The sequence below is a fragment of the Corvus hawaiiensis genome, chromosome 2 (assembly GCF_020740725.1).
Source record: "Corvus hawaiiensis isolate bCorHaw1 chromosome 2, bCorHaw1.pri.cur, whole genome shotgun sequence".
Taxonomy (NCBI): domain Eukaryota; kingdom Metazoa; phylum Chordata; class Aves; order Passeriformes; family Corvidae; genus Corvus; species Corvus hawaiiensis.
The window spans coordinates 114,474,111-114,498,536 of record NC_063214.1 but is presented as its reverse complement, the minus strand read 5'-3'; the positions used below and the strand labels follow the sequence as shown (position 1 = coordinate 114,498,536).

At 38.0% G+C, this 24,426-nt stretch overlaps 2 protein-coding genes across 2 annotated transcripts in view; one reads left to right on the top strand and one right to left on the bottom strand.

Annotated features, from left to right (window-relative positions):
* The window catches only part of CFAP47 (cilia and flagella associated protein 47), a 280,168-nt gene that overhangs the window by 36,635 nt on the left and 219,107 nt on the right, over positions 1-24,426 (top strand). The window contains exons 23-26 of the mRNA XM_048288836.1: positions 872-972; positions 2,032-2,191; positions 6,869-7,061; positions 8,778-8,987. Of these exons, the coding sequence (XP_048144793.1) occupies positions 872-972; positions 2,032-2,191; positions 6,869-7,061; positions 8,778-8,987 (664 nt within the window). The remainder of the gene's footprint in view (positions 1-871; positions 973-2,031; positions 2,192-6,868; positions 7,062-8,777; positions 8,988-24,426) is intronic.
* Positions 15,200-24,341, bottom strand: LOC125318236 (endogenous retrovirus group K member 6 Gag polyprotein-like). The gene is made up of 2 exons (XM_048288824.1): positions 16,897-24,341; positions 15,200-15,585 (listed from the first exon to the last, which is right to left on the bottom strand). Exon 1 carries the CDS (start codon positions 23,897-23,899, stop codon positions 22,328-22,330), a length of 1,572 nt encoding a protein of 523 aa, XP_048144781.1. The 5' UTR covers positions 23,900-24,341; the 3' UTR covers positions 15,200-15,585; positions 16,897-22,327.

Genomic DNA, 24,426 nt, shown 5'->3' with positions numbered 1-24,426 from the left:
TAATGGCCTCATGGGAGCTGCCATATATTTTAATAATCCATCTCACTTTTTTTTTTTTTTTTTTTTTTTTTTTTTTTTGGGTAGATAATCTCCTTTCTTTCACAGGCTTTCAGTTGTGCTGTGTTCTCCTGGTACAGGGAGTTTCTGAGAGCTGAGGACTTTGTGAGTGACATGGTTGCATATTGGTGGAAGGGTTCCAGCAGATTCTGTTCCTACTTTGAAACAATACTACTTTAGAGAGTTTGTATGCCTGTGATTTAGAGAAATAAAGATAATGTTGTTTACGTAATGTGATATATGTGATCAGGAAAGTCTGGGTTTTTTACGGGGGAGAAGAGAATTCATCAACACTGGGCACGGAGCAGACTTGCAGATTTTAATAAAAGGATCCTGTGTGCTTGCTAGGTTCATTTCCAATGTTGTTTCCAAGAAGTAAGATGAGGCTGTGGGAACACATACCTTTGTTTTTCTAAACCCCCACTTTAAAACTTCTGCCTTTGTGGTGATTCCTTTGTTGCAGCTCTGTGAAATTAAGAGAAATGCTTTTTTATATAAAATCTTCCAAGTCTTGTCTAATGATTATCATCAGAAATTTAAGTGCATTCATCTGCAGTTGGAAGATCATGTGGCTCTTGTGATATGAAGGAGAGGTGCCATCAGTCTGGTAGATATAAAATTTAAATAATTTTAATGTGACTAAAGAATCATAATAAGACAAAGTTAAATTACAGTAATCATGTATATGGGAGCAACAAAAAGGGGAGAAACTTTTTTGCTAAACATGTGCAGAGACAGTGATTTTACGAATGTACTTTGAGAAAGTATTTGTCAAATGATGCTATATAAACATTTAAAATTTTTTTTTCAATAGTACTTCCACCACTATTGGAGTTCTCCTCAATGGAATTTAAATTTGAACAACATTCAAGTAACATGCATTTAAATATTGCTGATGGGCATATGAACTCTCAGGTAATGTCATTGTCATTCTTATTTTGTTCAATTTTTGATTTAATGTTTGTCTTTTAATCGTGATAAATTTTTTCCCAAAATTTAAAATTTGGCTTGTACTAACTCTGACAATATGAGAGTGTGGGCACCATGAGAAATTGACCATGAATTGTGTAAGAAATAGATATAAATAGAATAATTCTGAAGATTTTCTGCATCTGCCTGTACCAATAAATGAGACAGTGATGGTGCCAGGATGCAACTGATTTGTGCCATGATGGGCCATACAGTGAAACTGCTGTCCCAGTGCCTTGTGTGGTACTGACTGTGCCAACTGACACTCTCCCAAAAAATTCCTTGCCATGACTTAGGACTTAATAGGGAAAAAAGGCACTAAATAGAATATTTGCGACACAGGTAATTTGTATGAATGTAAAACATACCTAAAATAGTTTATTGTTTCTAATTCCTGAGGGCTTTGGTTGTCAATTATAAAAGTTGGGTTTGGCAATGATGGAAACACTTGAAATGCTTTTTCATGTTCATTTAGGAAACAATGATAATACAGAGTCAAGGCATTTTCCTGGCTAGGGGTGTTTCAAAAGCTGAGAGAGTAACTCTGAGATAAATTAAAAGAATGGGTTTTGAAAACCTGTTCTGAACTTCTTCCATTTTCAGCATCTCCACTTGTAAGTCTAGATGTGAGCCATGTGTTTAGTGCTTGCTGTGCTTCATTTTTGTCAGGAATAAGTCCTCAATTCTGTTTGGCTAAGCACTCCCACTGTGATGCTTTGATCTATTTACCTCACATAAATGAGGTTTTCCATTCTGGAAAGAAAGTATTCTCTTTGTGAATGTGGTGAGTGACTGGAAAGCATCTAGTCTGTGCAGATAGACATACTCACCTTTGTGCCTCACAGATATAATAAACTGAATTCTTCATTGCTTTCTAGAGCTGTCTTGATTTCCCTCTGGTGTGTTCACAGAAAGAATGCTTCGGAGAGAGTAATGTGAAAAGTATCGTGGTGTTTGCTGCTTTCCCTCTTTCAATATCTACTCCTTTTCTGAAAATATTTACAGACCCTTGTCCTGAAGAATATCTCAAAAGACAGAGTGAAATGGAAATTGAATTTTGATGATGTAGACAAAAATATAGAAGATGGTGTTTTTGGATTTAGTCTGAAGACTGGATGTCTTGGTAGGGGAGAAGAAGTCAGTATTGCTGTGTTGTTCTGCCCTCGTAAGTAATTTTATGAATTCTTCTGTAGATAGTTTGGCCATTTTCATAGGTATGTTTAAATGGGGTTTTATGATGAATCAATACTAGTACTTTGATCAACTTAAGGTTTTTTTGGTTCTGAGAAAATAAGACAGCTGCAGACCTAACAAAAAGCATGGAATCACTGTATTTGAAATTCCATTATTTGAAAAGTCTGCTTTGCACATAGAAAGCATCAGGTTTTTCACAGATAAACCATCAAGGACTGGGATAGCTGTGTCATTTTCAGTGCTGCTCCTTCAGGTGCATTTAGGTTGACTGACTTAGGTACTAAAGCTTTCCAAGGGTAATTGGAATGCTTGTGAACTTTTTTCTAAATAGCCATAATTTAGATAAGAGCAGAAATTTCCTGCCTCAATGAGATATAAAATAACTTGTCTGTGGTATTTTTTTGGAGTAGACTGCTCAGGCAATGAGTCCCTAATAAAAACATATAAAATAGATTTCTAACAAGATTTGGGAGCATGCAGGAAGATGGCAATCAACCACATAACTCCAGAAAAGGAATGCAAGGATAGGAAAATTAGGATTCTACTTTTTTCCCAGCCAAGTGTTTAGAGTAGACAGTGTATACAAGATTCATAGATTCATAGGGTGTAACACTGTATTTTTAGCTGATAAATCCCACCAGCAAATGCAGCTGATACCTACAGAACCCCATCCTGTTGACAGTTTCAATGCAGTACTTTTGGGGCTGCAGCATTGTCAAGGGGAAGAAAAGTTGTTGTGTCAGTTGGATCTGATCCTGAGGCAGCAAGTCAGCATCCCTGTGCTAAAGAAAGATGTTGCTGTTATTCTTTATCATAGCATTGAAATCTGTAGCCTCAGTTAATCACTGGAAACAATTTAATATAAATAAAGAAAAATATAGATAAAAGACTCTTTCCATGACTCTGTATGATAAATTGAGAGGACTGCATTAAATATTGTTCTGTAAATGTTGTGAATATGTAAGAGCAGTGCTTAATTGCACGTGTTACTTGGAGTTGCTTGTTCGTTGCAGGCTGTGAGGCAGAGAACAACATAAAAATAAAAGCCAATATTTTGAGTTACTGGATAAATTGTATGTGTAAATGCAGATGTGTATATACATAAATATGACTGATAAATTACTGTAATTTGAAGTTATCTGTATTTTTGCTGTGTTCCCATATATTTTGTTTACAGAAAATCATAACTGTAAAGATCAGTTACTCCTAATTCAATGTTCTAAGTATTTTCCCATGATTTAGCCTACTTGTACTGTGCCTTCAGTGAATATCCATCTTGTAAGAGAGCATTAGATACGTCAAAACCCACACAGGAGACCTAGTTAATGAACATGGGGTGCTAATCATGTTCAGAGGTTTGTACTGGAAAGTTGTAGTATATGGGGGGTGAACAAACCTTAAAATGAACTTCGAGTGTGCATTAGGGTAATTTATTTAAGTATGCTGCAGCAGTTATGATAGAGTACAAAATGGTGCAATGTTTAATTAAATGAAAGAGCTTGTGTCTGTGGTAAAATGATGCTACTTGTTAAAAAAGTATTCTAAAAACAGAGATTTTCAAGAACTGAAGACATATTGATATGATCCTCTTCTGCTGTTTTACAGTACAATGCATTAACAGTATAAAAAATTTTCACTATATCTAATTGTGGTATGAAAAAAACTTATCTCCGGCAAAGGAAGTTACAATGAATTTGTGCTTTTGGCTTCACTTACTAGGAGTTCAGAGCCCCTGGAAGATGTGATGATGACGTAATGGGCACAAATGATAACTTTGATAGATTGATTGTGTTGTCTTTTTTTTTCGTCTGCAACAGCAAGATATTAACTAGCTGTGATCTTTACCAATTTCTGTGAAGAAATTAGTTCACTTCTGATTTTTTTTTTTTTTTTTGTAGGACACCTCTAAGTTCTAGCTATCTGTGGCTTTTTTCTCTTTGAAGTCTGTATTTCAGTGTATGCAAATTTCTCATTGGTATCTATTTATGCTGAAGGGGAATAGATGCAATAGCACCTGAATTATCATAAGGTCTGAGGCAACTAAGCTAAAAATGTAGGAGCTGCATAACCATCTAATACAAACTTAAGAGGGTGAGAAGAGCAGATGGTGTTTTTCCTTTTTTCTCATACACTAAAAAGACCAAAACCCATGCTATTACAGAGTTAATATTTCTGGAGGAGAAAAAGAATTTCCCATACAGTTCTACAGATTTTGTTAGTCCATGGCAGCTCTAGATTGACAGATTTGTAAGTATCATCAAATGTCCCTAAAGAAAATTTTCACATCTGCTGGACTAGAAATTAATGGTGGTATATGAGGATGGTAACAGCAGCCCAGGCTTTGACAGTGGTCATGAAAGGTGTGAGGAGTAGAATAAATTCTTGACTTCAGCTGTCAGTTTAGGACATAATTCTCATTAACTTCTAAGTAATTTATTTAACAGGAAATATCCTGAAAACCTTGGTCCTATATTCCAAAATAATGAAAAAAATCTTAATAAAGGACATAATTCACTTTTTTTTTTTGGTCTTTGTGGCTATTTTAAATGGTCATGGTATTGCAATGTCCTGGTGTTTCTGACATAAACAATAATTTATTGGTTAACATACTATGCCGGATTTTGATGTTAGTAAATATGTGGAGCCATGCACAGAATGATCAATGATGCAGGATAGACACTGTCTGTTCTGCTCTTTGAGTGAGTCAGGGATTCTATGGCATGGAAAGTATAGGTGGAAAGTTTATATGAGAAAAGCTTAACACTACTATTTTCTAACTTTGAAACTGTGGTTAATATGAATATTTTGGAATGTGAGTTCCTGAAAATTGCACGTTCTTTGGTACTGACATACGCTTCTGTACTTTTCTTCCTTCACTGTGTTCTATCCCTATGGTATTTGTTGGTTGTGGGCTTTCACTTCACCTTATGTCATACATTTATTGAAGAAAGGACACCAGAAGTGCAATTTAGTTACAGCACAGTTGTAGGACAGGCTCACATGTGGGAGTAACTTGTATAGAACATCCTGTCTTACAAGCTTGTAAGAAATACAAGCTTGTTTGGCTCTTCATCCATCTCTGTGACTTTTTTCTGTTGCATCAAAACCTAGAAGCAGAATCTTTTTAGCCTTCTTAGCACTATTGCCTCCTAAAGTTGATTTCCATGTAACATGGGCTTAGTCAGATGTTGCAAACAGTGCAGCACGTTCCCATTAGAGCTGGTTTTTGCTTTGCCATTTTCCTGTGTTCTGGTTTGAAATGAAGGGACCCGCAGGTCATGTTCTGGTGACATAACAGCTTCCGTGACACTCTTCTATTGTCACCTCCATTAAGAAATTTAGCTCTTACAGGAAGGGAAAAAGACAAAGTACTTCGAAGGCACTGGATTTTCTTCTTTTTGTATGTAAACAGTGACAGCTCTTTCGCAGGCTTTGAAAGTAATGATCTGAGATAATCTCAGAACACCCTGTCGTGTATTTTGTTCAGTGACACGTGTGTTCATACAGACACATAAAATACAGAATTTGGTTTTGGCTATCTTCTCTTAATTACTAGGTTAGGATGTTTCCATACAGATCTGATTGAGGGGAATCAAAGGGAAAGGTGTTTTTTTCTCAAAAATTAAAAGATTACACTTTTTTCAGTTGTTTTACAACACATCATTGCAGATTTATTTCTAAATCCAGGAGTTGTTCATTAGTTTGCCCTCAAAATTGCTGATTTTGCTCACTCTTCAGCAGGTGGGAATAACTGAAGGTTGGGTAAATGGCACTGCATGGTTTGGAATATCCTTTTCATTGTGTAATAGCTGTGGAAGGAAGCACTTTGGTCCCTGTATCAGTGAAAAAAAATGTGGTTTTTTATACTAGGGAAAACTGCCTTGCAGCAGGAGGCAAGGTGGCCTGAGAAGGGGCAGAACACAAGGACATCTTTATCTTTGCTGTTGTCATGTCCAGCTGTGCTGTAGAGAACACCTGGAGAAGGATATTGGGTCATCCCTTCCCTTTTTTTTTTTGGTGGACATGGCAATGTTAGGGTTGCAGTTGGTGTATCTTACAGACTTTTTCAAAGCTAAATGATTCTCTGAAATAGCAGATGCTTTAAGTGGAGGATAGAACCTCCTACTGGCCTGTGTGAGCTTACTTGGCCACACTGTAGGTTTTGGAGCCATCTTTGAAGTGTAGTAATTGCCCTCTTAAAAGGCACCAACTTTTCCTTGTCTTGGCAGTCAGATGTTCCAATAGTTACTCCTTTATAGAATAAGCATTCACTGTTTCAGTTAGTGTAATTCAAAGTATGACTGCAATTCTTAAAATTCTGCAGTTGTATTGATTTTATATATAATGGACTATTAATGCAATAAACTCATTTATTGCAGTTAGAACTCAGATTTAGAAAAAATTCTGACAAGTTAAAAAAATGTGAATTTCTGGTTGCTGCAGGCAAATGTTCTGAGCTTTTTAATAAATATTCTTCTGATACAATATTTATGTTATGTTAAACTACATTTTGAGAAAGGAAGCAGTACTAAATTAAAAAAAAAATTTAATAACAAAAAAAAAAATCCAATCCCAAACCTCTTACTATAACTCTTTTACATGCCTGTATTTATGGTAATGTATGTATTTTTAAAAATCTTTTCAGCAGCTTGTCCTGGGACATATACATCTGAAATATCCATGTATCTAAATAATAATCCATCACAATACAAACTAACACTGTCTGGCAAGATGAGGTCACCAAAAATAAATTTTCATCCCCCCTTTTTAATGCTGATGCCAGTTCCTCTGGATGTGGAAACTGAAGCAGTTGTCACCATCATTCCACAGGAGTTTATAAGGTAAAAATCTCAAAGTAAATTTATTACAGAAATCTCGAATAATTCTTGTTTTTTTTCACTTCTGAAAAAGTGAATTAATTTTTGTTTGTGAAGGTTAGTATTTGTGGATACGATATTGCTGCTAGCAAGAATTTTTCTTGCTTCTTTCCAGTCCCGTGAGATACTTTTCTCTCTCATGGGATATTTGCAGAGTTCTATAAACCATGAACACCTGCGACCTTGCAGAGCTTTGTTTATGGTATAGTAGAAAATATTTTGACAATGGATATTTTAGGATTTTAGACAACCACCCCCAAGGGGTGGCTGATCCTTTGTCCAATTAGACTATGAAGAAGAAAGTCTCTAAAAGAGTTTGTAAAATAATTGAATAAATCAATCTTGCTGCACAATTCCTGCCTACTGGATCTCTCTCCTCCACCCTACGGCTGCAGGATACTGTAATAAGTATTAATTTTCTGGTCAGCAGAAGAATCTGCATATTTAAGAGAATTAATGTGATTAATACTGTTGTACATTCAACAAGCCCATGTTTTGTCTTCAAACATGCCTGCTTCATGAAGTGTCTATCTTCTGATATCTTCACTCCATGAATTTATATCAGAAATATAAAATTACTATGGATAGCAAAAACATTAAAAGCAGGGACCTACCAGGATTTTTTGTTGCATTTAACCAAATACTAAGGTTTTATATCTTGTTTCTATTTTTCACATTGTTATAAGATAAAATCTTTGTTATTTTATTTTCTCTACTCCACAGGTTTGCGATTTAGCTACTTGAACAGTTGGTGGGGTTGCAGTTTTTGGTGGTTTTTTTTTTTTTTTTTCTTTCTTCCTGTGTATGGTTTTATTGAAAAGGACAGCAGAAATGTGTTAATCCTGCCACTTGGTACAATAAAAAATCCATATATTTCTTATTTTTCTATGGATCACTCACTTTATCCTGTTACTTGAATTTAAAAGAGAGCCTTTTTGTAATTGTCATATAATGTAGCATAACCCAGCATCATAACTATTCAAATTTTTAAGATAAAACTTTTCTGTTTGTAATTAGAAAAGAGCAGTAATATTTGTTTGTTATGCTTTTGTAGGAATCATTTCAATTCTAGAATTAGAGCAAAGATTTCCTTTTGTTGTAAATTAATGAAATTACCTTCCAGTTATTATTGTCTTTTCTTGTCTGAGTTGTACTGACTTATTACAAGTGATTCGTCTGTTGTCAGTAACTCAGTGGTTAAAATTAAAGGGGTTCCACAGGGGGCTGGACTGACTGCTTGTTCTTATTTCAGAACTGAAACCTACAGCCACATAACTGGGGAAAGCATCTTCAGTGTCGTCACAAATTTCCCCTTAATATTTCTATTTTATAACTTGCTTTTACTTATTTGTGCAATAATGCAGTTTAATGAATATTAATGAAAGTTTTAAGTTTCAGAAACCTATTTATGCCTTTTGTAGCAGTTAGTAGGAATTGCTCCTCATTTAAATGTTGAGATATTGTGGGTCAGCATAGAATGTTCAGATACATACAAAGAAACCACACTAGCATCCAAATGATGAAAGAATTAAATTTTCCTAATTAGTTTCATTTGATTTGCACTTTAAAACTAAAGTTATTATTCTGTATTCAACTGTGAAAGAGTTTTGTGAATGTGTGAATCAACTTTATTACTGCAACCCTGTGACCACAAACACCTACTATTTGTGTTTAACACAGGCAATCACGAATTAGAGTTAAACTTCCTGAGCTTGAGCTTGCAGATGGTACCAGGACTTGCCCTTTTTCTGTGCAGTTCCCAGAGGGACAAGATATTGTTCTTTCATCAGATGGCACAGCTAATGAACTGATCTGCCACATCAGCTTCAGATCATCGAAGCCAATGTCATTGCTGGGGGATTTGCTCTTCATTGATCAAGAGGAAAACAGGTAATGTGTGCAATTCAAATTCACCTGGGGGAAAGTTCCAGACTGACCAAGTTGGATATAAGGCACAGAACTCACAAGGGTTGGGTAAAGGAATACAAGAATCACTCTGAAAAAACTGAAAATGGAAGATAGATTTTTTTTTTTTTTTTTTTACTGAATTACAATTCAAAACTAAAATATTCAGCTTTGATTTCTAAGGTAAAATTCATCTAAGTGTCCATCTTAGATCTTGTTTCAAGATCTCATTCATATCTACTGGTAACTGATCTCTTGTTCATCCCTGCCAGGGATGGGATGAGAGGGTGTATGCAAGAGGAAGAAAGATAGCCACTGTTGTGATTAAAAGTCATTTCTGTACTTACTATTTTCACTAAAACAAATATTTTGAGGGTTAAATAATTCCCCCATGCAGCTTAGAGGAGGCTTTTTTCTAAACATAAAACTAAATTTTATATTATTTTGATGCAAATGTTATGTACCTTTAAGGTTTTGCTGCTCACTGGGTTAATATTTTATATTTTTCTGTATAGATTGTTGGCCAATAATCTATTTCTTATTAATTTTATTTAATTTCAAGATTTAATTGTTTTGTGGGGTGTGATTCATAAATGTGTGTTAAAGCTTGCTGTAATTACAAGAAAAGGATAATTTAAGCTTATGATGAAGTCTGAAATTTAGCTTCTGAGCAGGCACAATATTTAGTGTTAATAACTTTTTATATGATGCACTAGCAGCTTCTCAAACCTTGTTATAGAGAAATAAAAATTTCTCCTGTGTAATAAAATTTTTTCTATATTTGCCATTAAAAGGAAATAAAGAATATGATCCTCAATTTAAAGGCAAACTGAATGTATTTTTAAAAAAAGGTAGCAAATAAAAGTCATCTAAGTAACCTTAACAGCCATTCCTGCTCATGAGGGTGAAAAAATTCATACTCAGGAATGTCATATCATCTTAGAATTGCTGCTAGGTTTTAAAATGTAGTAGTAAAGTATTTTTTAAAGGACAGAACTCATAGCAGCAGTTTGGTAATTTGTATGGGATTTCCTGACAGGCAGTGGAGCAGTGTGTGGGCTGTAGGAGCAGGTGATATAAAACCTGAGCAAAACTGGATGAAATAACACAGCATCAAAAATAAAGGGATTATGCGTGTGTCATTGCTCAGAGTGGTAATGTTATTCATATTGGCTTTCAGAAGAAATTTTTTTTATCATAACCAGAAAAATCCTTCTAACTGAAGGAGTTAGAAAAGTCTGAGGAAGCACCCAGTTCTCTAATCCTGAGCATTTCCTTATTCTTCTAATAAAGTCCATGATAATTTATCCAGACTTGGATACATTTATCCAAGTGTGAATAATACTGTTAGTATTATTATGTGCTTTGTTATTGCACTCTGTTGTAATACGTAGCTGCAATTTCTTGTTCTCTGCATATCTTCCTCTCATTCCTGCCAGCCCCCATGGGAGCCTTGTGCAACGTGTTCGAACTTCAAACCTGATTCAACTAATTATCTAAGCATTTGAGCAATTTGTTTCAAACTGTGTAACTAAGGAACTTAAACTGTTTTGTTAATTTGAGTCTTTTAGAAAGACAAGATTTCAGGGTATTCTTGATCTTTGATACTAAACCAATGCAACCTATAGCCTTTTATAACACCTATAAAAGCTAACTGGTCTTGAAAAAGTTCCTGGACTGTTTAATAGGCCATGAAATCTCACAGTATCAGTTGCTGAAGATGTATTAATTTTTCAGGTGTTCTCTCTTTATATTTCCATTTATAAAATGGTAATATGTACTTTAAAATGATTTGAACTAAACTTTTGAACTTCAACTCATATTCTGTGTTCTGGGATTTTCTTATTAAAATAATCAAGTCAAGATTTTCATAGGTTGGTAGAATACTGTATTCTACAGCAACTTAGAACAAAAGCCTTAACTTCTAAGCAGAACTAGTTCTAGGCATATTTCAAAGCAGGAGCATTGAACAGGCAAACACTCCATGGGGGTTGACCCTGGTTGGATGTCAGGCACTCACCAAAGCTTCTCTGTCACTCTGCTCTGCAGCTGGAAAGGGGAGAGAAAATATAATAAAAGGTTCATGTGTTAAGAAGAGAGATCATTCACCAAATACCATCATGGGCAAAACAGACTCGAATTAGAGATATTAATTAAATTTATTACTGAAAAAATCAAAGCAAGATAATGAGAACTAAAAGAGAACCTTAAAAACACCTTCCCCTCACCTCTCCCTCCTTCCTAGCTCTACCTTTCCCCCCAGCAGCGCAGGGAGACAGGGGGTAGGGGTTATGGTCAATTCATCACACATTGTTTCTGCTTCTGCTCAGAGAGAGGAGTAATCCCCCTGCTCCACTATGGGCTCCCTCCTGTGAGAGACAGTTCTCTGTGAACTTCTTCCATGTGAATCCATCCCATGGACAACAGTCCCCCCAAAACTGCTGCAACATGGGTCACTCTTCCATGGGGTGCAGTCCTTCAGGGACAGCCTGCTCCAGCGTGGGCTCCTCTCTCCATGGGTCTGCAGGTCTCTGTCGGGAGCCTGTTCCAGCACAGGCATCCCATGGGCTCACAGCCTCCTCTCAGCACCCACCTGCTCCAGCGTGGAGTTCCTCCACGGGCTGCAGGTGGATCTCTGCATCCCTATGGATCTCCATGGGCTGCAGGGGTACAGCTGTCTCATCATGGCCTCACCAGGGGCTGCAGGGGAATCTCACCTCTGGTACCTGGAGCACTTCCTCCCCTTCCTTCTCCACTGAACTGTCTGAGCTATTCTACTCCCTTATTCTCACTCTGCTCTTCTCTGGCTGCAATTACATCTCTGCAATAATCTTTTTAAAATTATTAAGTATATTGTCACAGAGGTGTTGCCACCATTTCTAGTTGGCCTAGCCTTGGCCAGTGGCACATCTGTCTTGGGGCTGGCTGGCATTGGCTCTGATGGACATGGGGAAAGCTTCCAGCAGCTTCTCAAAGCCACCCCTGCAGCCCCTCCTGCTACCAAAACCTGGCCATACAAACCAAATACACTTTACATAGGCTCTGCAGTATTTTGCTTTTCTAAATTCAGGTCTAAAATGTCAGTAGGATTGATTCACATAGCCCATGCACATAGCCCTAAATAATGACTTTTTTTGCTTTAAAACAGAGTGAAGGTTGGCTAGAGAATAGATAGTGTTGAATTTGGCTGCTTTACAAAAAACATTTGAAAGATGACAGGCAATCATTTTGTATAACAAAGCAATACTAAATGTAACAGTAAAAGAAAACTGAAGAGATATATGGTTGTCATTTATGCAATAATTTACTGTGCACACAGATTCCATTAAATGGAACATACAAAAGTGCATTAATGTTCTTTTAATGACTGCTTTAAATGAGAATTTGCAGTTAATTTCTAATATTACTTTAAATCTTTATGCTTTCTTTTTGCTCCTTTGATTCCAAAGCGGAATAAATGACCCTTCCTTACATAGGACAGATAGGAATTCAGGAGCCAAAGATAACATAAAATCTAAGAATGTCTTGAGCAAGTATTTAATAAATGGGAGAAATGTTTAGTTATGACACATATTTCACAAAAAATCCCCTCTGTGAATATGGCATGTTTATATATTTGTTCTCTGATTATTGTTATTATATATTTTAATTTGATTATTACACAAAGAATGTAGCAGAAAAGAAAGTCTTCTGCCATCTTGATTGAAATAGCATTTAACTTATCATTTCTAGGAATAAGTAATAAACAACTGGTACCTGTTGTGTCCTACAATAAAAGAAAATGGTGTTCTGGGCAGCAATATATACCGAAATCCCCGCATGTGGTGTAGGTAAATTGCTGTGTCATTGATAACACAAGTGTGCTGAGGTCTTTTCCTCCCATGTTCTACAGTTCTCCATTTCCTTTCCTTCTCCCACTGGGAAGCTGTAGAAACTCATGAAATTTCTGAATTTATTCACCTTATTCATGGGTGGAACCTCAGGAAGAGAGAATGTCAGGGAGTTCAACCTCTAATAACAATATGATAGAACTGAGACACCATCACTAACCCAGTTATGGATTGGTTCCAGTTGTTTTGATAGTCCATCAGATCTCTGTGTCTCACAGGGGAAAACGTTCCCTTTGCTCTTGGGAAACGTACCCAAACCATGCAACTCTTTAATAGGCATTGCTGGCAAATGTCAAATCCATGTATTCTGCTGGCATGCCTGGGAGAACAGGAGCTGTCAATTTCTTTCAATATCATTTACATTCTGAGAAAGCAGGGAGCTAGTAAACATTGTAGTTCTTGATATTTGCATGCTGCTTTGCAGCATTCATCTGACCTAAGAATATACTGGCATTTTACTTCAGATAGCTGGGAGTGCTTTTGAAATCCAGGATGGTCTGAACCCATTAATCACCCTGTTCTTTTCTGTGCTTGTGGCTTTCTACCATTGTGATGGTCCCTGACAGCTGAAGCATCTGTTATTCAGGAATTTAGTGCTGACGTCCCTGCTGCTACTAGAAAAAAATGTGGATGCTTTGCCAGCTCTAAGTCTTATATATAGTGTGAAATTATGCATCAGCCACTATTCATTGTTGTATTATGTTGGTTGCTGGGGTGCCTGAGCTCCTGCTACAAAGGATAAGGACCCTTCAGTGTTGGGGAACTGCTTATTTGTGAATAATAATGGCAGAGCTGGCATGGGTCATCTTTTCCTCTTTCTTCCAGTTCCATCATCTCTGGATCTGTTCTAGGATTTTTGAGGGGAGGGAGGAGGGTGGGTCTTTCTTGACTTTTAAATCGCAACTTCCCTGCATCTAACTTGTTCTTTATTCTTAGAGATCTGTAAAATGCCACGCTCTTAGGTCAAGTTTTCTTTTGTCACTAACCAATTCTGCAAGCAATTTGTTTTGTTTCCTAAACTGGCAGTGTGAGCTTCCCTTAAATATTTTCTTAATTTACCCAAACAGAACAGTGTTGCTACAGGAATTTGTCACTTAGATGCTAATGTGTTTGGATTCTTTCTCCTTAGCAATTTATTAATATTCTGCATTTCTTAATGAATACTGTTGAAGAAGGGTTATTTAACCGTGCTTACATTCTTAGAACATTAGGGGTACACTGATACAAAACAAATCACTTGTATTTACTTAGGAATCATCTGAAAAGCTAAAGAGCAAATTAACATGGATAAATATATTTTGATTAGTGTTCTTTTGTCTTTCCACAAACATTAAAACAAACAAATTAATGAAAAAAAAATCAGAGTTACCTTAAGAGAAGTGAAAGAACTTCTTACATAAACTTTCTTTTAGAATGTTCAATAGTATTTTTTTGTCATCACAGTTGGAGCTTTTACTTTTGGTGATCAGCAGGTTTCAAACGTTGGTAAGCACAATATATTTAATGGCCATTCTCCTGTTCTGTGTTCTTTGGAAATACACATTAGGGAAAAAACACTGGAGTAGCAGTGGCAATGGTGGTTCATGCAGATAACAAATTTTTTACTTGCTTTAGTAAGCATTAAAAAACCAAATACACTGAATAATTTAATATATTTAGTGACTTCACATTTGCTAGCAATACAGGTACCTTTCATTCCAGTAGAATAATACAGACTTTTCTATTATTTAGTTAAACCCTCTGCAAATAGAAAAGAAATATGTTGTGCAAGACTTCTACTTTTGTGACATCATTTTATTAATGATGTTGTAAGCAAAGATCAGTGGTAGAAGATGCTTCCACACACACAGAATGTAATCTTCGTAATCTCTCTTCCATATTTGTATGCAAGGGTGCCTGCTTTTTTGTCTGGTGCCCTCTCTCAGTTCCTGAAAGGCATATGATAAATACTTAGCTCCTAGCACCTTCACTTTTCTGCCATTTGTCCTTGTGAATGGAGTGGCATCATTTGAATCTCAGATGAATTTTTAGGTACAGACTCATTCTTGAATTTTATTTCAAATAGCACTTCTGGGAAAATGCTGTACTAGAATACTCACTGATGATAAGTGGACAGGTGGCCAGTAAGTGAGTTGATATTTATTATCACAGAATGCCTGAGGTTGGAAAAACCTTCCAGAGATCATCTCATCCCCTCTTCAAAGAATCAACTCTATTGCCCAGCTGATTTTTTTAGTATCTTCAAGGATGAGACTCCATAACCATCTCTGGGCAGGCTTGTCCAGTGTTTAGCCACTCTCATGGTTTTGGTTTGTTTTTTTTTCCTCTTATGACTAGATAGAATTTCCTGTATTTCAGGTTGTACCTTTTGCCTTTTGTGGTCTCACTGCACATCACTGGGAAGAATCTCCCTCTTCCTTACTGCCTACCATCAGATATCTGTGCACATAGACAAGATCCCCCTGAGCTGTTGTTTTCGTTATTCTGTCGATGCCTTATTAATCCAGAGAGATGGGACGATCACGATTATCACAATTTATTACTTAAAAATCAACAAGGCAACAGTCTCAAAGGCCATGATTTAGTAACAAGTCACCATAGTGGAGAAAGTCACGAGTTTCAGAGTTACATCATAATTTATAACTTTTTGGTCTAATAAGCAATTAACATGAAACTTTGTTTTGACTTTATAACTGTAGCGGGTTGAGTTTGAAACCGGGCAGAAACACCAATTAAATGTAGTGGTTTTGATTCAAAATATTCATTATTTACTTATTTTCCTTCTGTGAGATAAGAATTAGGAGAAAAGCAAAGCAGGCCACAAACCTTAAACAGTTGCAGTACAATGAAAGAGCTTTATTACTAACAGAATTAAAAGTAAAGAGAAAACAACAAAACAAAATTAAAGTAAATTCCCCCCCCCCCCCCTTCTTTCCAGCACTTCTCTCCTTTTATCCAGCTCACACAAGGGATAACAGAACATGGGATGTTAGTCAGTGTTGCAGTTCTTGAAAAGTCTCTCTCTTATGCTTAAGGAAAAAAGGGTTTTCCTTCAGTTGCACGTGGTTCCCAAACTGCCACTAATAGCAGACCCGCCCGGAAACAAACAATCTGCTGTGTGTAGAACATCTCTCCCATGAAGAATTTCACAGTTCTTTCACACTACAGAACATGGGCCATCACATGGGGTTATTCATCTTTTTAAGGATAAGTTATTTTGGCCTGCACACAGAGGCTTTTCTTCGCCACAAGTCTCTAACAGCCTCTCACTGCTTCTATATAGCCTGGCATAGGCACTCTTCACAAACTTCATAGGCACACGTTGATTCTCCACCCCCCCCCCCCATGTTCTTCAAATGGATTAAAGAGACAAACAGTTTGTGGTATTACAGTTTCTTACCACGGCATGCAAGAAGGTTTCTTTTAAGCTGCGCGCCAGAATTGCGGCACCGCCCTCTTTTCTCCTGTCGCCATGCTCAGCTCCGTCCCACGGGACTCACTTCTCTTTCTCTCTGACTCTGACGCCGCCACGTTGAAGAGTGTTCTTGTTCGGGCTTTACGGTGGGGAAAGCCTCGCTCCCTCTGTGCTGCTGGCTGCGTGGTGTCCTCTTCAGTTCAGCACGGAGTGTGCTGGCTGCAGACAGGAGGCTCTGCCGGCTCCCGCTGGCTCCGCCGGCTCCGCATGGAGAGGAGAGGGACCCGCCTGTCCCCAGAAGCCGCGCTGGATGGGTTTAGCTGTGGCAGTCCATGGCTGGTTTTAGCTGCCTGCGGCTCTGGGACAGTCCCCCTCAGTGACCCAGGGTCCGTGCCGCAGCGATGGGAAAGGGGGAAAGGGGCAGTGGCCCCGGCCCGGCCCAGCGGGGCCGGGAGGCTCGGAGCCCCCCCACCTCCCAGCAGGCGAGCTCCGACCAAAAGGGGAAGTCCCGCCTTTCCGTGCGGTTTAAATATGTAAATTGTGAGAAGCGTAATTGGTCTTAAAGACTGTCCATCAACTCAGAGTCAACCCAACACAATAACTTATCACCTTCACTGCTTTTTATTGCATTGCGTCTGTTCCACAACCAATGACTTATTAGCTCATGTACACATGTATACTTCTATTATAACATCTAAATTCTTAACTTAAACTATAAAATCACATTACTATACTTAAAAACCCTTCACCATATCACCCAATACATTTTCTTACTTATAACTATAGAAACACAGGTTTATGATTGTTCTGCTTAAAGCCTGCACAGCTTTGCCACCACATCAAGCCAAGTTCTTTCCAGGGCTGTAAATCAAATTTACTAATGCTTGTAGAAGTCTCTGCTTTTCTGTTTTCCAAATCTCCCCCTCCTTTCTGCACTAAAACAACTCCATTAATAGATTGATCAATCATCCATTGTACACATTGGAACAAACAGGGCACCATTATTAGTACTACTATTATATTACTAAAATGTAAAGACCTGTTGTAAGACATTTCTTTAACCATGGTGTTAAACCCCATCCACTAAACAAATCATCCATCCAAGTTCCATCATCAACTCTTATTTTTGATACACCCTCTTTAAGTTGTTGTATGCTTTTATGAATAGACTCTGAATTATCAGACAGATTCATACAACACTTCCCTTCAAAGTCCTCACATCCATGTCCATGGGCTAACAAAAGAAAATCAATGGCTGCTCTATTTTGCAAGGTTGCATGCCTCACACCTTGAACATCTGCTAAAAGGCCACTCAACACAAGGGACGTAGCATTAGATTGTTTACTCAGCCAACATCCCAACTGATCTAACTGCTTTAATGCAACTGCTGAAGCAAGTGGTGGCAAAAGAAGAGATGCTGCAAAAAACTCCGTGGATTGAAATCATCTTTACATTCTGGTCCGTACTGATGGGTAAAAAATCTTTTTCCTCTGTGTCTCATGCTGGCAATTGTCTTCATAATAGGAGTTAACAATGTAAGCTTCCCTAAAGTACATGGACCACCTTTGATGTTCGAAGGGATAGCAGGCCATGCTCTGTCTCCACAAACAAAAAATATTCCTTGTGGTAATTGAAGAGAACAGAACTAAATGTAGATGGAAATGCAGAAGTATCATTACACCAAAAGGTGTGATTCTTATACACAGGGTGATGTGGAGAGACATCTCTCACTACTGACTGATTGTTCTCTGTAGAACTGAATTTGACACAGAATTTTACTTTTACAGAACCAAGGAGTTCTAATTCTTGAGGTTCATCAGAGGCTTTAGGAAGATAGGGCATCCACCATTCCCATGTGTTTGCTGGAGTATAGTGTTCCCACACCTGTGACTCAGCGAAGGTGCCTCATACAGCTTTATCAACTCTTTTTGGTATTGGCCAATTTTCTACTGGTACACTGACTAAGCAAGTTGAAAATGGATTTTCTGGAGTTGTAATAGACAAAAACAGAGTATCTAAACCTGAAACATTAGCTAAAGTCACCCAAACACTGGTTTTAGGTTGACTAACTGACAAAGCTGTATGACTAAAAGCAGACCAAACAAACAAAGCAAAGAACAAACTTAACTTCTGACTAAACTTCATGCTTCTTTAAAGCTATCTTTTGGCAAAAGATTATTTTCTTAAATTTTAATTTTTAAACGAATTTCTAAGAATATTCTTTTATATTTTTCAATCTTGTTCAAACATCACCTAATGATGAGGCACAAAGGTACTTCATGCCTTCTTTAAAGCAAGAAAGTGAGGATTATTTGCCAAAAGAGCTTTACGATATTCTCTTTTTTCACACTCTTTATATTGATATAAACCCCAAAGTTCACAGTTTTAACAATAAAAACAAGAGATTGCAGGTATGAGTTGTAGTCTCGGTGTAGTTCACGTCTGTGTGCTTTCTTCTTTCCTTGTGGAATTGTCAATGTGTTTCTGCGCGTGGTATGGCTTCACGTTCTTCGCAGGAAGCCACCTGGGTCCCGTACCTGTAGAAACACAAGCAAACCCTTTGCCCCAGGTTATTAGAGGAAATGGACCTTCAATTTGTCCTGTTTCTGGACTTCTAATCAGAACTAAAGGATTTTCCTTTAATTTTGCATGTGTGCAATTAGAAAAATGCCTAAATATTGAAGGATCTGGCTCTGCAGAAGAACTATTCAAAAAATTATAAACATACAAGGCTTTACTCAATCACATCTGTGGTATTGCCTGTGCTGTATCTCCTTTTTTCTGATCTAAAATACATTTTAAAGAATGATGTGTCCTTTCAACAATTGCCTGACTTGTGGGAGGATATGGAATACCAAAAGTATGGCAAACACCCCAATTCATTAAAAATGTGTCTACTTTTTGAGCTGTATAAGCAGGACCAGTATCTGTTTTTATTTCTTGAGGTACTCCTAGAGAAGCAAAAGGCTGCAAAAAATGCTGACATGCATGACTAGCTGTTTCTCCTGTGTGTACAGAAGCAAAAACTACATGGGAAAATGTATCCACTGATAGATGGATATTTTTATATTTTCCAAAAGATGGGTATCTGTTTGCCACAACTGCAAGCTCTGCACTCCTCAAGGATTCACCACTCCTGTGGAAACAGGGGGTTGCACCAGTTGACAATCTGGGCAGGTATTTACAATTGCTCTAGCCTTATCTCTAGAAAGATGAAACACTCACATAAGTGCTTATGCATTCTGATGAAAAAAAGGCATGAATCTATTTCGCCTGTTCAAAAATACTTGGTAGGGTGTTTACTATGGCTACTGTTAATTTTTCAGCTCTGGAGTTGCCTTCTGCCAGAAATCCTGGAAGCGATGAGTGAGCTAATATGAGAGACATAATATTGATTAGTTCTACTTTGTGTAATTGTATAAAGACATGTAAGATAATGACACAGAGCATCATTACTAACATCTTTCAAAACCGACCCTTCTATTCTTTTAACTGTATTAGCAACATAAGCAGAGTCTGTAATCAAAAGGTTCCTGAAAAAGCTGAAATGCTCTACTGCTGCAAGCTCAACCACTTGTGCTGAACTTTCTGTTGTTTGGGTATCTCATTTCCATGCTTTAGTTTCTGGGTCCTGTCATACTGTCACAGAACAATGTGTCTTCCCTGAGCCATCAGTAAATAGCATAACAGCATTTAAAGCACATAACAGCATAACAGCACTTCACTTAACAGAGGTTTGTCTCTGAAGTTTAACTTTGTCTGTAATAACTTATGGCTAGGCAAATAAATAGAACAGGTGCCTGAATAATTCAACAATGCAATTTGCAGATCTTCTGATTTTTGTAATGCCCAATCAAAATACTTTTTCTTCAAAGGTAGATAAATTATTGCAAAATCTTTGCCTGTCATGTTAACAGCCTTGCTCTACCTCTGATTATAATTTGTGCTAACATCTCCATTGTCGTGAACATTGTTTTTGGAGACCTGTAAGGTAAAAAGACCCATTCTATTATTAGCAAAGCATCTTTGTCAGAGGCATCCCATTGAAATATAAGACCATACAACTGCATTTTTTCTTCTAATACTGCAAGAAAAAATGGTTGTGAAGCAATATAACGATGTACTTGTCTTTTCTGAAATGCTTCTGCTACTCTGTCAAGAGCTTTTTGAGGCTCAGGAGTAAGAGTTCTGGGAGATGTGATATCAGAGTCTCCTCTTAGCAAGTCAAAAACTGGAGCAGGTTCATCGTTGGTGATCCCTAACATAGATCTGATCCAATTTATTTCTCCCAAAAGCTGTTGCAAATCCTGCAAGGTATTAATTTTAGTTCAAAGCTGTATTTTCTGCAGCATAATTGCTTGCTCTGTCATTTTCCATCCCAAATATCTCCATGGTGAAGTTTCCTGTATTTTTGATGTGGAAATTTCAAGTCCAGCATTTTTAATCTCTGTAACAACACTGTCACAAGCTTACTTCATCTCTTTTTGTGTTGGTGCTGAAATTAACAGATCGTCCACATAGTGTAAAATCTTTGCTTGAGGATATTTTTGTCTAGCTGGAGATAAAGCTTTTGCCACAAACCATTTAAATATAGTAGGTGAATTTTTCATTCCCTAAAGAAGAACAACCCAATGATACCTTAATAAGGGCTCTTGTCTATTAATACTTGGGACAGAAAATGCAAAACGTGGGGCGTCGTCTGGGTGAAGTGGCATATTGAAAAAAAGTCTTTTAAATCAATGATAACTAAAGGCCAATCTTTTGGGATCATAGAAAGAGAAGGAAGTCCAGGCTGGAGAGGTCCCATATCTTCAATCACTTCATTAATCTTTCTGAGATCATGAAGCAGCCTCCAGGAATCAGAAGCCTTTTTGTGCATAACAAACACTGGTGAATTCCAGGGACTGGTTGTTTCTCTAATATGACCTTTCTGCAATTGTTCCTGTATTAATTTTCTGCAGGCACTCAGTTTCTTTTCTTCTAGGGGCCATTGATTCTCCCAGGTCACTCTATTGGTTTTCCATTACAATTTAGGAGTGACGAGTGCCTGCGTGGCCCCCACTAAAAATCCACTTCCAGCTTTACTCCCCATTGAGTTAACAAGTCTCTCCCCCAGACTGTAATGGGCTTTCTTACAACAAAAGGATGAATAACTGCTGTTTTTCTTTCAGGTCCTTTGACTGTAATCACAGATTAACTTTGTAAGCATAGAGTAGCACCCCCTATACCTGTAAGGGTACCCAGGGGAGTCACCAACTTCCAGTCCTTTGGCCAAAACAAATCGGAAATAATAGTAACATCTGCTCCTATATCCATCAGACCTTTAGCCATAACTGTTTTGTTATTATGCATTAAACTGCAAGTCAGTGTTGGTCTGTTATGTCCAATATGTTCTGTCCAAAGAATCTCTGGTGTCAGGTCTGAGCCTTCTGTAAGAGGTTGCTGACCTTCCATCTCTATTGCTCTGAGTGTAGCTGTGGTAGGCACTGCAATGGCTGTGGCTAGTGGTGTTCCTGCAGGAACAACTAGAGGAGGTTGTAAAGCTTGAGCTAAAATTGTAAGCTCTTCATGACAATTTGCTGAAATAATTGTTGGATAAACTACGAGGCCTATAATACGACATGCATCTTTGCCCATAATTAAAAAGTCCTGCCTCTCTTCAGATGTCCCAGTAACTCCTGTAGGTATTGAATATTGAAAACCATGCACAAAACATATCAATTTGGAAGCTGCCAAGGTACAGAATGCTCCGGGAGGCAGAAGGTCAGGGTCGCTTGGGAGGTATCTGACAATTCTGCTCATGTGGCTTTGGTCTCCAGCGAGTTCGAGCCTTGACTGTGGAACTGCTGCTATTTGTTTCTTCATGCAGCAGTGCTGTAAACTCGCAAATCCATTTCCTGGCAAAAGATTCCCATCTATATCATATCTAGAGTGACACCTGTTTGCATAGTGTCTTCCCTTTTTACATCTGGGACAGCGAACTGGTGCTCTTGTAGTCTCTTTAGGCTCTAGACAGTTTCTTATGTCCAGTTTCTTACATGTCCAGGCTTACCACACCGAAAACATGTTCTTTCATCTGTATCAGCTTGTAGTACTGCTCTGAAATTGCTCATAGTAAAATCATTAAGTGCTTTTGTGAGTGTTTTATCCAGCACTTCAGCTTGAGCGGTAATAGCTCTTTCAAGCCTTTCTCCTAATATATCAGCTTGGACCATGGCTATATGTTGTGCAGTACCAATTTTACTGCAAGCTTCGATCATGTCTGAAAGGCTTGGCTGTAACCCTGGCAGGGCTCTAATAGTTCGCTGACATTCTTCATTGGCATTTGTGTAAGCAAAATTCTGTAATAATATTGGGTGTGCCACATCATCGCCACACTGGTGTTCTAAAGCCTGAGTCAATCTATCTATAAAAGAAGAGAAAGACTCAGTTGGACCTTGCTTTATTTTTGTATAGGCACCTTGTGGACTACCCACAGGTTTAACCTTCAGGAGTGCCTTTCTGGCTGCCTCTTTGATATCAGCAAGGACCGGTCTTGCCAGGTCTACTTGATCTTCTGGCCTGTCATGAAGTGGGTCCCCTGCCAGGTGTGCAAGCATCAGAGCTGCATTGGGACCTCCTGCATATTTCTCTATCAATTTTCCGAGAAGTCTGCGCCATCCCCAGTCCCACAACAAATACTGTGAATCAGTCAGAATCATTGAGGAAATATTTCTACAGTCAAAAGGTGTTAAATCCAAATGATTGAAAAACCCCTTTAACAATAGCTTGAAATAGGGAGAACCTAAGCCACAGTCCTTTACTGCCTTCCTTAAATCCTTAATGTCATCATGTGAGATAGCTTTCCACCTTGGGTTCTCACCTGCTCTCCCATATCTCATCGGCAGTCCTAAAAATGATTTACGAGCTACAGCGAGATCACCCTCCTTAATTAGTTTATAACATATATTGTTCCAGTCTGTCAGAGCAGGCTTCTCTCCAGAATTCCTTTCTTTGTGAGAAGAAGAGGAATTCCATATTTTGGCAGGAGAAAGACGATTTATCTCTTGAAAGTCTAAATCAAATTCATCTTCTGATGTAGAACATTCATCCTGAATTTGCATATCTGCCCTCAAATTAAGATTTTCCGGGTTTGATTTCATAGCATCCATGTTTTTCTCTGTCACATCCGGAGCAGCTTCCGGGGACTCCCGCACTCCTGCTTGTGGGCAGACCTCCCCCCCTCTCTTGGGTGCAATATTACAAACGGCCGAAGGGAGCGACTCTACGGGTACTTGTTGCGTAGTTAAAATTCCAGTGATAGAGGCACAAGTAGAAGGCTCATTAAATATCTCTATTAGGACTCTGCATGTAGGTAAAAGACTCGCTGCAACCTTATCCCTTTTAGTAGCAAGGTCAAAAAGCTGCATTCCCACAGAGTCCCAGAGAGATTTACGGAGTGGTGTTATCAGCTCACTGTGAGGGTAGTTTTTTAAAACCCAAAGCAATAAATCTTTAAGTTCCTGCTTAGGAACTGACCTGGAATGCAACTTTATTAAAGTCTTTAGCTTAGTATAAACATCTCTTTGTTCTTTTGAGATATTTTGACCCATCTCGCGTTCCCCAGTCCTCACCTCAATCACGCAGGGATGAATGTCCTACGGAACTTCAATAGGATGTCGATCCAGTAATATCCTTAAGCTTCCTTTTAGCTTTATTTAAGTTCCAATAACCCTTCCTTTCAGGGTAAGAATGATACTGTCCTCACGTTGGCTGGGGCGGCTGCTGGCATTTCTTCCGACCTTTCTTCCATAAGTCAGCCTCACAGAGGCACCAGTTATCGTTATCGTTATTCTGTCGGCGCCTTATTAATCCAGAGAGATGGGACGATCACGATTATCACGATTTATTACTTAAAAATCAACAAGGCATCAGTCTCAAAGGCCATGATTTAGTAACAAGTCACCATAGTGGAGAAAGTCACGAGTTTCAGAGTTACATCATAATTTATAACTTTTTGGTCTAATAAGCAATTAACATGAAACTTTGTTTTGACTTTATAACGTAACCTTCTCTACTTTTCACTGCATTGCGTCTGTTCCACAACCAATGACTTATTAGCTCACGTACACACGTATAC

What these genes read in the sequence shown, in the direction of transcription:
- LOC125318236 (XM_048288824.1), bottom strand. Translation starts at nt 23,899, where the DNA reads ATGGGTCAAAATATCTCAAAAGAACAAAGAGATGTTTATACTAAGCTA.